Source organism: Coffea eugenioides, chromosome 2 (genome assembly GCF_003713205.1).
Source record: "Coffea eugenioides isolate CCC68of chromosome 2, Ceug_1.0, whole genome shotgun sequence".
NCBI lineage: Eukaryota > Viridiplantae > Streptophyta > Magnoliopsida > Gentianales > Rubiaceae > Coffea > Coffea eugenioides.
The window spans coordinates 10,713,497-10,728,093 of record NC_040036.1 but is presented as its reverse complement, the minus strand read 5'-3'; the positions used below and the strand labels follow the sequence as shown (position 1 = coordinate 10,728,093).

Here is a 14,597-nt window from a genome sequence, read left to right as displayed (position 1 = left end):
CTTCCGCCATTGATGTAATCACCGGGGCTATAGCCGGTGCTTTATATTTCATACAGACAAGACAAAGGACATAAATTATAGGATGTGATGCTAACCAACGAAAAACTGGAATGCCAAGTTCTCCTTTCATCAGGTGTCACCATCGGTCATCGATGTAATCACCGGGGAGACTTTTCTCTGCAACCTTTGGCGTTCAGCAGATTTAATACTAAAGCGCATCTTGTCAGGTATTCGTGTTTGTTTTAGTAAGCTTATCAACTTATCAGATGGTAGACGACTCAAAAATTTTGACATGCCATATTGATAGCATTTACTATTCAGGAATTCTCCTCTTGTTCGTTCGGAAGTTGAAATTCAATAAGCGACCTTGAACGAACCTATGATGCATCAATCGGTCTAATTAGGTTAGTTCTGGTACATGTTCACAATTTACTAGATTCTGAAACGGTGATGGCAGATTTTTTTAGCTGAGGAAGTAAGATAGTAATTATTTGCAATTGTTATCTTATGAGAATCATCAAATAATAATAATAATAATAATAAAAGGGTAGAAATTTAGAATGAAGTACTATTAGTTTAGGAATTACGATCAGAATGACTTGGTTAAAAGATACTTCGCATCCACATTTTTCATTAGCTTAGGGTCCGTTTAGTTGGATACGAATTATTCCCACTGTTTCATTATTTGTATCATGTTTTCACTTTTTTTTTTTTTATGTTTCAAAATAAAAGTCTCCCTTCTCTATTTCAAAGTCAACACAAAATATCAGTTGCTTTTCAATTTTACCATTTTAAAAAGTTATTTTTTATAAAATCCCAATACCCATTTACCAAGTTGATGTTGTAAATTTAAAGATTACACATGTTAATTCATGCAATACCACCTTATGTAGACATAATGATTACATGTCTTCATAAAAAGTTGAATTTCCAAAAAAAATGACTTTTAACTTGTGGGTTAGAGGGAGTGGTTTTTTGGAAATGCACTCCTCAGAATTTATTTTTATATTTAACTAGTCATCTTCCTAAAAATTTTCCAATGTTTAGATAAAACTTTAATTTTTTTTAATCTCATATCTTCTGTATTTTATTTTCCAATTTTTATAATCGAATATCATGCGTATCTGTTTTTATTTCCATAACTTTTGACTCACCAAAGCAAATTGCCTTTGACAGTTCGAGTCTTATTAAGTCACCACTGAGTCTAGCACATTCAGTAGATCAGTCGGACTAGTAATAGAGCTTTGGAAGAGTTTTTTTTTGTGGTCCATAGTTAATTTCTACTTCTACTCTTACTCTTGACCAAAAGCGCAAACAAGGGCAGCCCCCTTTTATCCAAAAAAGTTATGGCAGTTCACTACTATTATAACCCTGAATGGACGTATACAAGAAATCGAGAAAGCTACCAACTGTTTCATTCTCTCGGCCTAGTATTTCTAGTGTCCTACAAGGGGAAAAATAAGGAAATAGTCTAGAACCCGTCAAGGGATATGTACAAGAATCCACTTTGTACATGTGGCAACTACGAATCTGCCCATGCAAAATATGCAGAAGCTAGAGTAGGATGTTATGGCGAATGAAACTAACGTTGCGGAGGCCAATATTACCAGACTATATGCACAGAAACAACAGGATGCAAGGAATTGGCCAATTACGTAGTGAACGCAGCTTCCACTGCGTGCAATATCTTAGCTGTGTCAAATCGAAAGTTTTTGAAGCTCCTGCCAGGACCTGTATCAGGGGGACGTGGATCCAATGTTGACTTGTTAACTTGATTCTCAGTGACCGCAGAGCTGCTCCCTGTAGAACTGTTCTTTGCCTTCCACACGCTGATGCCTTCCATATGGAATAAGTAAAAGAAGTGAGCATCACATCATTGCAACTATATTTTGACCTCTCACGTAATAAATATAATACAATTTCCCAATTTTCCTCCTGGATGTGAAACAACGCATTCTTACAAGGCAGAAATAACCAAAAACTTCTATCTGTGACAACAAAGACAACTTCTTTTAACCATCATCTTTCAACAAAGTTCTATTCATGACTAATACCATGCGGCCCCAACAGGCGAAGGTTGTTTCTCCTATTAAAATTGGATTCTAAAATAATCAATCTCAATATTTGATTATCTGCAAGTGCAACATTTAAGTTTATCTATACATAATAAACACAAACACAGCACGACACAAAGCAGGCGCACAAACACACATATACGCATATATATATATATATATATATTGCATACATATGCACATGTAAGGGAGAGTGTCTGCTCATGTGTATGAAAAGAAAGAGGGCAAACCTTTCAAGGGCCTGTCGGATCTGGGTGGTACTGGAGGCAGATTTGCTGATATCCATGCTTTCAGAGATCTGAAAGAAAGTATTTCATATGTATGGAAACGAACATGAGGATAACAAAATATTCAAAATTCTCAAAATACTTACGTTAAAAATGGAGCAACCATATATAGTTTCAACCCAGTGATGCCACGGGATATAACATCATCATTTGCTGGCTGAAGTTCATCAAGTCGTTGCCATGCTATTTCCTAAAAGAAGAAATACAGAGTAACATTGAACATAATTATCTCATCACAGCCAAATAGAAACCAATTAGCTCTAAATTACAGCACTTTCACATATTTGTAGCAGATGTAACTTCTATACATATGTGTAGTTACAAATGTAAAGCAAATTCCTTTTGTGTCACTAGAGACAGAAGCTGTATGGAAGGTAGCAAAGTAACATAGGAAAGAGAAGAATTTACACAATTCCAAATACAAATCCCTAAGAATTTGATAGAATTATTGACACAAAACTACACATGTACCATTGCTGTTTGGGGGGTGTAGCAAGTTCCCATGTGAAATTCAGTAATTAGATCGTGCTTCACCATAAATATACCAGTGCATAAAAGATTTCACTTGTCTGAAAGCAGATGATGAAGTTCGCAAATAGCAATCAAACAAGACAAAGACTTCCAACAGCCAAATATAACAAAGGAGGCAAGTCATTATCTACTAGCCTTTCATTCTCTTATTGGAAAACTGATTTAGATATCTATTTGATTTGTTAAAAAATTCAACTAAAAGCCAAACAACTCAACAAGTAAATGTATGACAAGAAGGACTCATCTTTTTTACTGTTTTTGGATGCCAAGAAGTTGAATCTTACAACAAGTCGAGTGCTCGGAAAATGGAGCAAGAAAAATACTTTTGGCCCTAGTTACAATAAAACAAGGTCCGTAACAAAAGAAAGTGCTAATTTTTTTCTATCCCTTTACTTCTTTCCGGTTACGAGAGAAGAGGCAACAAGATGAGAAGCCAGAAGTTTATAAAATCTGCATTATACAAGAAAGAGTATTCACGTCCACACGTAAAATTCCATGCATAAGGAGAAACGAAATCAACAAATTTTCAAAATATTATCGGTTCAAGACTCTTAACAGTAGAACCACATACGCTAATCTCTTTTTTGGTAAGTGGGGCAAAAACAGTATCATCTTTTACTCCAGCAACTATATATAGCCGTACTCTTTGCTGACCAAATATCATTTCAATATAGTCATCTTTGTTAAGAAGTTCTGAGACATCAAAACCTGTTTCCTCAAGGACCTGCATCAAAGATAGCAAAACAAGTTAGGAAGATCAGCAGGAGACGTGATGGTACTAAAGTAATAAAGAAACAAACTTTTCTTGAGAACAATCATTATAACCAAGAAGCTTCCCTGCTTCATATAACCTTGGAGAACGCATATTATCTACAGCAATGGGCCCACAGACAGAAAAGAATTCTTATCTCTCTATTCTGCTAAATGGCCATTATCATAAACATTATTCCTACATGAAGTCAATGATAGGATTCCCTTCCCTGTAGGACAAATGGTAACTTCTAAAATAGCTTTCCTGTTAAATTCCTGGCTTGGGGCTTGACCTACCCAAAATCCATGAAGGAACTGGTCCAAGATTTTTACTTTCCTTAATTAAAAAAAAAAAGTACATAAAAGTACACAAGTACAAGGGATAGAAGTCCTACAGAAAGAAAATCTAGTAAAGTGGCCTTTTTCCAGGTCCTCAGTAAATTTATCAACACACATCAGAATGCACATTCAGTTCACAAGGAAGGACAAAGGATAACTCCATTTCATAGCAATCCAATGACATAGCAATATATATCAGTGAGGGAAACACTGACATGTTTGGTCTATCTAAATTCAACTTATACTGATCTATTAAATTCAACTCATTAAGCCAAACCACGTTAAATTTTGTGTCACTTGTATTTTGATCTATTTTTTCCTTCAATTAATTTTTATACTTTTGATTCCCAAGTATTTGTGCTCTAATAGCAATTTATTAAGGAGAAATTACTTGAGAAGCCCACTAAAGAGACCCAGTGCACAAGCTAGAACCCAACTTTCACCTAAAAGCTCAATGTATCTTGGGTCCTTACATATATATTAAGCAAACTATCTATCCCTCCCAAACCAATGTGGGACAATACTAGACTAAAAATGATCCTAATAAGTCTCCCCTTTCATGGGTAGACAGTAATATTGAAATCAAGCTCTGCTCAAACCGAAATTAATACTCAACATAAACCGGCCTCTGCCTTAATTGTGTAGATGACCCTCAAAACTCTTCATGAAACTAAGACTCAGGCCCTAAGTCGCTACACAAAGAAGAAAACAACTCAAGGATACAACACCAACAACACAACATACCATGAATAGCCCAAGATCACAACCAGAACTCTCATTATCATGAGAGGAATAACAAACAAGAATCCATGCCAAGCCCAAATCTTGAGTTTCCTCTCACCCCAGCAAAAATTTTCTCACCTTTTGTGTGAAATTCACTTATTTTCATTTCATATGGCACCAATCTATTTATAGTATACTTTACTTGGTCAGCACCCAAGTAATAGCACTTGACTCAAACAACGAGGAAATTCACTAGAGACCTTGAACTTGGCTTTAAAGCTTTGTTAGCAAATATGCCAAATAATCAACATTTATCTAGGAAACTTCTCAAATGAACATTAGTCACCACACAAAGTAAATTTTGACCAAAGAAAAAGATGATTTTTAAGAACTCATTCATGATTGAATGGAAGTTAAACTTTGGAGTCCACTGCAAATGCTCAAATCCATTCTAAGAAAACAATGTTCAAATCGAGTCCATATGCCCAAAGTATCAAACAATCAAATTCAATCTTAAGCTCAAGCCTTGTGCACCTAGGTCATAGCTTTTAAACTGGTTTCTGGATCAAGAATCAGGATCCTATTTTCATTAGTACACGCCTCTGTTATATGTTTTTGAATATGATAAATAAGGTTCCATAGTATTTATTGTAGGTTACAACTCTCTGTACAGCACAATGAAAACTATGTTTAAAGATATTCAAGTAATTTGAATGTCAAGGAATCACAGAAAAAAACCCCAACTCATGACAGAAATCCCTAAGGTTCCAGAAGCTTGACTAAATACCGAAACGGCGATTCATAAAAATTCGCCTTCAAACATAGAGATTCTTTCACACATAATGATAGAGGGGCATGGGAAGTTGCCCTTTACAAATCTGAGCCACATGGCCCAAATAATACTTGTTATGGAATTGGATAATAGAGAACTTGGGACAGGAACAAACTCAGAGAGTTATAAAAAAATCAGGAAGAAAACATGCGTACCTCTCTAATAGCACAGGTGTGGTCTTCCTCGTCTTTATTCTTTTTCCCACGCGGAAAACTCCAGCTTGTCCCTTTCCATCCCTTCACTAGTAAGCACTGTGATTCCAGAAAAGCAACATCTAAATAAAAAGTGAACACTACCGAATAAAATTGTACAACAAACTTCATGATTACAGAAAAGCAACATCCAAATAAAAAATGAACACTACCGAATAAAATTGTACAACAAACTTCATGCCTCATTGATGTCTAATGACATGTTACTGTACTGCACTTGTCATCCAAACTAGACCTCTGACCTTGAGATATTAGATGTTTGACTTACCTACTGGTATTATTTTAAAACATACCACACAAGCTTTTATTCAGAAGAGAATTAGAGTGCACATCAGAAGGCCATGAAATGAATAGATGTAAAATTTTCCAACCCTGCTTCTCAAACACAATTTCCTCTTGGGTCCACTGAAAAAGCTTAATTCTTTTTATTTTTTGTTTTCTGTTATTCTAAATAGCAATTCCAAAAGTTGCATCTAATTTGATACACATCCTTCTTTTCCGTAATATAAAGAAAAAGTCGAAAGCTTTTCAAAGTCAATGGTTCTAAATTTGGCACTTAGGCGCTATAAATTAGATACAGTTACACACTAAATCCCCTCCTATTTTCTTAACCTGAAACAAAAAAGTCTCCTCCCATGTTAGGAGGGTTGAGTCCAGCCTACCAACGGTATTTTATACTGTTTTGCCTAACAATTTTTCATTAACTACAGAAGAAATTGAGCACAAGTTGCAAATCAGCAACTGCATTACAACTTATTGACTCTAGAAATTTATTTATTTTGAATACAAGGACAATCACAATACAATATTTCAGAAGAGTCAGATTGATAGTTTTTGGGCTTCATCTCACGGTCAAAGAAGAACAAACATATTCAATCTGAAAGGTGTTGAACTCTTGAAACTGCTGCTGGATCTAAAGGCGGGGAGCACCCCCTTCACCCCCACTCCCCCACCGGAGATTTCAAAAATAGTTTCATAGCCCTTTATTAAAGTTTCCAACCTACATCCTAGTAGAAATTAGAATTTGACCCCCAAATCTTATAAATCCTTCAACATCCCCTTAAGAACTTTAAACTTCCCCCAAAGTTTTTAAAATATACAAGGGTACCTTCTTAAATGCACATCTCTACTAATCTTGCCCACCCCCCAAACTTTACTGTGGTTTTGCCAGTGCTTGAAACAAATTTAAATGTAGTATCATTATAAGTTGTACAAGAATGCATATACTAATTCAAAATGAAGACTCTAAAACCAACAAAATGTGTAGTAGTAATTCCCTTGAAGACATATTCCACTATTTAGGAATAAAGACGGATCAAAATGCTTGTTATACAAAAGTCTCACCCTTTCAAAAGATTCATCCAGGATAATAGCCCCAGTTACAGGAACTCGAACCTTGTACGAGGTGAAGTCCTTGAATATATCATCTATATGGGCAACATATGGCTTTAAAACATCACAACTGTTAAACACTGTAGTAGATTAAGGAAAATAAAAATGTTCTAATGTGTAAAATATAACATAGGATAGTATCAAAATAATTCAATAGTGTGGTTAGATCAGGCAAACTAAGAAAATACGAAGCCAGAAAAGTCAAAGAGAAAAGGATACTTAATGAAGTAAACTCCTTTAAAGTGAATGACTTCAATGAAGGGTTCTTTTCCATGGCATTGTCCTCATAAAACCAATGAGCATATTCTACGAGAAATAAAATTCTCTCAAATGACTGTTGGTCCTCTTTCGGCACATTCAGAACAAACCGACTGCAATGAAATATAATTAATTAGTAGAAACAAATAATAGTTCATCAGAAGCATGTCATTCGAAAGCAAAATAAAATCAAGCAGGAAAGGAACAAGTTCAAACTATCATTAAAGATCATGTCAGATATGCTCACAAAGCTGATTACACTCAAACTAGAAGGATGTTTATGCAACCAGCCTTCAGAAATATCATCAATATTTGAACGTAATAGGACATTATGCTCTGTACAACCATGTTAAAGTTCTCTTTCAGCACCATATTCTTGATTACCCCGAATCCCTTTTTCATGATTTCACATTTCTAAAGTCACAACGTTGCCATTTAATTTTGTTTTAACTAATGCTTGTTCACAAAAACAATAAGATAAACCAAAAAAAATAAAGAGTTTCTTTCTATAATCAAAATCAAGGACCAAGTCACAATTAAATCCAAAGAAGCCCTCGAGTTTAGCTAATTTTAACACTATCGCGGTGGCTCTGTGTAAGCTTCGCATAATATAACAATGTTTCTAGAACCACAAAAAGACACAGTTTATGCTCTCATTTCAGGTGTAGAGCTAATAGCACCCAACCAGCCAAGGGCAGAAAGGCTATGCACAACCTGTTTGGTCCAGAATTGCAGAAATATTTACAAATTTCCTGTCCTTAATTCCATGATTTTTCCAATAGTCGCACCCTTACATCAGTTAATCATATATATTTTGAGTGACGGCTATAGCAAATCTTCCTCTTCTACTTTTAGTTTTTCAGCAATTCTACAAGAACCCAGAAAATATACACCCAATGCTGGCGTTCACACCGACAATATAGACTAAAATAAGCAAATTTTCAAGAAAAAGATTAGCTTTATCTAACCTGCAGAGATCGTCAAGGAGTTCTTGAGGAGGAAGGGCATTCTTGGAAGGAGTACTGGAAGATCGATTAAGCCCAGCAGACATTTTCTCTGATCGAAAGAATTTCAAAAGATAAGATTATAAAAAAAAAATTAACTATTTGTTATAATAGAGTACAAGCCCTAATTTGGATGACCGGTTGCTTTCATGATGAAAAGATATGCAGCAAAGTGATGGAGCGTGGAGGATACAGAGAATTGTTCTAGTCCTTTCTAAGTCAAGAAGGCTATCAATGGTCAAAAACAGTTTTTTTTTTTTTTTTTGGGTGGGGGGCGGGGTGTGGTCGTGGTGTTGGGTGGGCTCTACAAAGGGTACTTTGCATAGAGAGGTAATAATCCAATTTCAATTGCTGCGCTTTTTTATTTTTTTTGGGTCAAAAATCGGTATTATCATTATTGTATGAATAATCATCTTCCTCCCCGTTGTTAGTTTTAAATTTTAATCCTTTTTCACACAATTTAAAAAAATAATTAATATTATTGAAATAATAAATTTAGCCACCCTTCTTCATGAAATATCCTTATACTAATATTATATGACTAATGATGATTATATTAACGAACCATCACAACAATTAAGACCATTAATGAAAAGTTGAGAACCATCAAAATCATGAATACAATAGTTGTGGCTTTGGCTGATGTCATATAGTCAGAGCCAAAATTAGCTTGCAGAACAAATCTTAGTGAAGGGACAAATTTGCCGATCATTCAGTCCAAAAAGCCTTGTTGGGTCTAAATTCTAATTTAAGCCGGATAAAGTTTAGGCCTAAATTTAAGTCTAAACTAAATGTGAGTCGAGTTTGGACCATATTAGATTTAGACTCAATTAAAATCCACCTTGTACATGAGTATAATTATATATATGTAATATATATAATTATATCTATAATTTATGATTATACATATTATGACATAAAATATTAATAATTTATATATAAATTTGTAGTAATTTATAATTATAAAATATATATTATATATAATTATGTATTTAATTATGAGATTTGGTGATTTGAGCTCAAGACTCATCTAATAAAGAGATAAGTATGAGAATATGACTTTATATATATATATATATATATATATATACACACACACACACAAGATCACAATTTCAAAGCCACCAGTCTCGGTTCAAATTTGAATTATATTTATATATGTGTATGTGTGGGAGAGAGAGTGAGAGAAAGGCATTCAGATTAATAATAAGGCTCAAAAAAATAGTGTATTCTCTTAATTTACCTAATTTACTAGGTTAGTTCAGATTACAATCAAATACACCTCTACAAAGGACGTTCGAACTAAACCATCGAGTTTTATTTCTGTAGTCACCAAAAAGAAATTAAGTTCCTCTTTGAACTGTAGATCGGAGTTTGAACCCCACTTGCAATAAAAAATTTTCAAAAAAGGTGTCAGAGCACCCATTTAATCTAATCTGATTTGTATACCTATTAGTCTGATCTGTATACCTGCTAATCTCTTATAGATAAGGTTATATGGATGTCATCGTAACAAAAATTAAAATAAGAAAAAGAAAAAACAGGTCGTTCAAACTAAAACCATTTGTAATGAACTCACGCAAAAAGTTAAAGACCAGAGCCAAACAATAAATGGTTTTGTCGTATCTTTGATAGTTCAAAAGAATAATTTATCTTTAACGAACAAGGCCACACCCTACACGTTGCACTTATCCAATGGTGGACGGAGTTCACAAAGCTGTTTTATTATAGGGATAATTTTAGAAACCTCTCCTAAGGTTTCTGACAATTTCACTAAACTCTCCTGAAATTTGAAAAATTACACATATCTTCATTGTCATTTAAAATGACAACACTGTCCTTAAATATTTTAATGAAATTTCCTCATTTGGTATACTTATACTTAGAATGATTTTAAAATTATTTTTTCATTCTTTTTCATTCTTATTCCTTTTTATCTTTGTTTTCTATTTTTTGGTATTAAAATTAACAATAAATCAAAACAAAATTATCCAAAATTAGTATTAAATTGTGATAATCCCACTATTCAAAAATTTCATAAACTGTGAATCAATTATTTCAACATTTTATTTTCTATCTTATAAATCTAAATCCATAATAAAATATCATCAAAAGTATCTTATCATAGTGATAAAATTATTATTATAGTTATTTATCAAATAATATGTATGGACATGAAAAATTCGGCACATTTTCCTTGTAATTATATTAGATAATATTGTAATTATACAGGGAAGTAAATTAAAACTCATTACACAAGAGTATTTTTGGGTATTCATTTAAAAATTTGGCCCAATCAATATTATTTTAAAATTTTGTTACTAAAGCTATCAAATCAAGAGAGATATGTGTAATTTTCCTAATCTCAGGAGAGCTCAGTAAAATTGTTAGAAATCTCAGGGGAGGTTTATGAAATTATCCCTTTATTATAATTTGTACAATACTTATGATATATTTATTAACAATAGTTTTTGAGTTCTTATTTGTTCTAACTTTCTTTATGTGTGGTGTCAAGAAGTCTATTCAATAGGATATGGCAAATTCAGGGAGTTCTGGTAACATAACTTACACCGATAAGCAGCTTGTAGCTCTGGAAGAAATGTATGCTCAATGTCCATATCCATCTGCTTCTCAAAGGCAACAGATGAAGCATGACTGTCTAGCGCTTAAGGACGTTGAGGATGAAAAAATCAAGGTTTGGTTTCAAAATCGCAGGTAAAAATTCATATTCGTATCTAAATTTATTTATGTGCTTAAGTTACTTTCTAATTTTCTTTTCTCATTGCTGTGTTCAATCATTCAAACAGGTCAACACTTAATCTAACAGCAGAATCTTTTGTGATTATTTTTAAACTATTTGGTTTTGAAGTGTAACGTTCATCACCAATTTTCGACTTTCAATTTCAAGGCCCGCTTTGTTTGGATTGTGATTTTCTGTCAAAAATGTTTTTTGTGAACGCATCTCCCAATTATTTTTTTAGCTCACAAACATCAAATAGTTCTGTACATTTTCTTACAAACAGTTCTAAAAATATCAATCCAAACATGGTTCTTTTCCAATTATATATGTGTATATACACACACACACACATACATACACACATATCTACACACACATATATAATTGATCATCTTTTGAATACCAGAAACAGAAGAAGAATCGAGCTTTGCTATGTGTATGTGTGTATATACATGTACACACACATATATACACATATATAGACATACAAATATATATACACACATATACATATACATACATATATGTGTGTATGTATACATACACACATTTAGTTTGATTTTCAATCAGGTTCTCATGTATTGTTTTGGGAAAATTGCTTTATCTTGATTTTAATTTTTTAGGAGCCTTGATAAGTTGGAGAAAGACAACGCGGAGTTTCACTTGGTTAGGGAGAGATTGATTGCTACACACTCCCTTTTGAAGGAGGAAAATGACAAATTGAAACAAACAGTGATGGACCTGCTCTATGAGAATGATTACTTGCAGCAAAACTGTAGGATGCGTGTCAAGAACCTCTAGATGTTTAAATGGTTATTCATTCATTATTAAAAATAAAAGGTTATCTTGTGTCTTGGTTTCATGAGGGTGTTTGGCTTATCAAGCCACTCGTGAAATGAGGACCATTGTTTTTAATTTTTTTTTTAAAATTTATTATAACTTGCTACAACATATAATGTTTTCTGATTTTATGTCTTGATCTTTATCTAAGTTATTTGTCTTTTCCTTTTTGTTTTTTGTGAGCTTAGTTGTAAGCCATACATATAGAATTCGTATCTTAATAATCTCTTTTTAAAGATTTTGGTTTTCACATTTGTTTTTGATAAATATGGTTCACATGTTAATACAAAAAATACAAGCTTTATAGATGCGGTCTAAAGTTCATTAATCTTTTCAAGTATGATATGGATTTAATAATTAAAAAGATTTTAGCGATCATGAAAGTTTGATAATATGTTATTGGTATACAATTAAGTAATAATAATTTCTTTTCGTATTTGCATATCATACAATTAAAATTAGTTGCAAGCTCGTCATGTATTGCCTAATTAGGTCTCTATAGCTTTTTAATCAACAAAAATTTAAAGATAGAAAGGACTATAAATCTACTTTAGTATTTTTTTTTCTTTTTTTTTTAATGACAAAAACAAACATACCTAATTAGGGGTATGAAACCCTTAACCTAAGAGGGGGAGGAACTTTTGAAAGGGCCATTGGAATTCATCAAGCTATCATTATTCAATATCTATACAAAAAGGATAACGAACCGTTCATTATTATATGTGAATTTTAGTATTTTGATATTTCAAATAATAATATTGTCATCAATGGGTTAAAAAGTATAGCTTTGCTAATTGATCTCCCAAAAAAGTTTTGAACGACACTTAAAGAGTATATTTTCTTAGAATATACTGCACATCGTTTTATGGCTGACCATATTGAAGAAAAATTTGCTCAATTAGCAACTAGAAGAAACCTATATATTTCTTGAATAGTTTCTTCTCTTTAATTTAACTATCTTCCTGCCCCTGTTTATCTTGCATTGCTCATTATTTTTTACGCTCCAAAACCTATACTTGTCTATTTGATTTTGTGAACATTTTAAAAATCAAATAACATGCAATTGAGAAAGAAAAAAAATTGTGCTATTCAGTAGATGTCAATAGCGGTTTCCAATATAACGTGTCCTCATTGTCAAAAATTTGTGCTATTATTGTCGATTACTATTTCCAATAATATAATCATCATGCGTTCTTATTGTCGTTGATACAATAATTTGAGAATGTATTGATTATATATTGATGGCAGAATAGTAGTACTTGTAACTAGACGTTCACAACTAGAAAAGGAAAACAACAGAAAACAGAAGCAAAGATAAGATAAACAAGCAAAATACAAAAGTATATTTCCATATGGTAGCACTATCATAGACATCTTGCTTGTTTTTTATTCGCATATTCCAGAAACACAATGAATACATAGAGGGCAATTAACTAAAGCACATAAGAGGGCAACCACGACAAGGATCTTTTTCTTTTTTTGGGTAGCAACAAGGATAGGGATGAGAGACCTCACAATTAGACCAGTTAAATGAATTGAGTTGTTCATTAGTTCGGTTTTAGTTCGGTTCGAGTCCACTCGTATAAGCTTAAGTTCAACTCAATAGTTAAATGAGTCAATCTCAAACATGAAGTTAGACTCAACCGATAAATAAGCCGAACTTGACTCGACTCACAAAGAGTTTATTTAAACTCGTTTAACTTATTCGATAACTATGTACATTTAGCTTGACATAATTGTTTAAAATACAAATAGTAAAAAAATGCCTTCTTATATTTAGTGCTAATTTACTTAATTAGTAGGTTCATTAAATTAGTAAAATTTGATGATTTGCATTTTTTTGTTATGGTTTCTAGTTCGTTTGAGCTTGTTCGAACTCGAGTTCAATCCGTTTGTGTTAAAGGAGTTGAACTCGAGTTCGAACTTGAAATCGAGATTTTCTTTACGAGTCAAGTTTGAATACTAGTCTAGACTTGTTAGTTTAGAGAAACGAAATTCTAGTTTAGCTAATTAGGTAATCAAGTTAACCTCAAAGGTTGCGAGTTTCGCTCGACTCGACTCTACTAATATGAGTTTTAGAGGGGGAGTTTTTGTGTTGGCTATTTTCTTTTTTCTTTTTATAAATTTAAGTTCAAATGGAGTTTGATGGCTTTGAAGTTGACTTTAAAGTCAAACTCTTGGGGATTGACTTCCCATTTATTAGGCAAAATTACATATTACCTCCTTATAATTATAATCTAGCAGCAATTCATTCGCACATAAAATCTATAGATTGCCAGACTAACAGTCAAATGTAAAGTAGTGAAAATATGTCATGCCCTTAATTGGATGAAAATTGTCACGTGACTTCAAAAAAATAAAATTTCAAAAATTATTTGAGCTTTTTAAATTTATCTTGTCTTGTTGAAACGTTTCAATGAGGTATTTTTTTTTTTTAATTTGGCCATACGATCTAAGTCTTTATACTCTTAGAATATCTCAATAATCTCTTTGTAAGCATATAATGTTTTTGTCTTCTTACTTTTTTTCTATTTAAATGAGGTACACATATTGACACAATACATACAATCTTTCTATGAGTGGTTGGAAGTCTATTAACTTTTTAAAATATGTT

General features: G+C 32.7%; 2 protein-coding genes across 2 annotated transcripts; one reads left to right on the top strand and one right to left on the bottom strand.

Annotated features, from left to right (window-relative positions):
- Positions 1-1,305: 1,305 nt before the first annotated feature.
- On the bottom strand, positions 1,306-8,604 carry LOC113761175 (mRNA-decapping enzyme subunit 2). Its single transcript, XM_027304042.1, has 8 exons — positions 8,368-8,604; positions 7,361-7,512; positions 7,094-7,221; positions 5,693-5,788; positions 3,465-3,617; positions 2,449-2,552; positions 2,306-2,373; positions 1,306-1,836 (listed from the first exon to the last, which is right to left on the bottom strand). Exons 1-8 carry the CDS (start codon positions 8,448-8,450, stop codon positions 1,652-1,654), a joined length of 969 nt encoding a protein of 322 aa, XP_027159843.1. The 5' UTR covers positions 8,451-8,604; the 3' UTR covers positions 1,306-1,651.
- Positions 8,605-10,936: 2,332 nt separating this feature from the next.
- On the top strand, positions 10,937-11,944 carry LOC113756135 (homeobox-leucine zipper protein HOX9-like). The gene is made up of 2 exons (XM_027299927.1): positions 10,937-11,118; positions 11,767-11,944. Exons 1-2 carry the CDS (start codon positions 10,937-10,939, stop codon positions 11,942-11,944), a joined length of 360 nt encoding a protein of 119 aa, XP_027155728.1.
- The last annotated feature ends 2,653 nt before the right edge of the window (positions 11,945-14,597 follow it).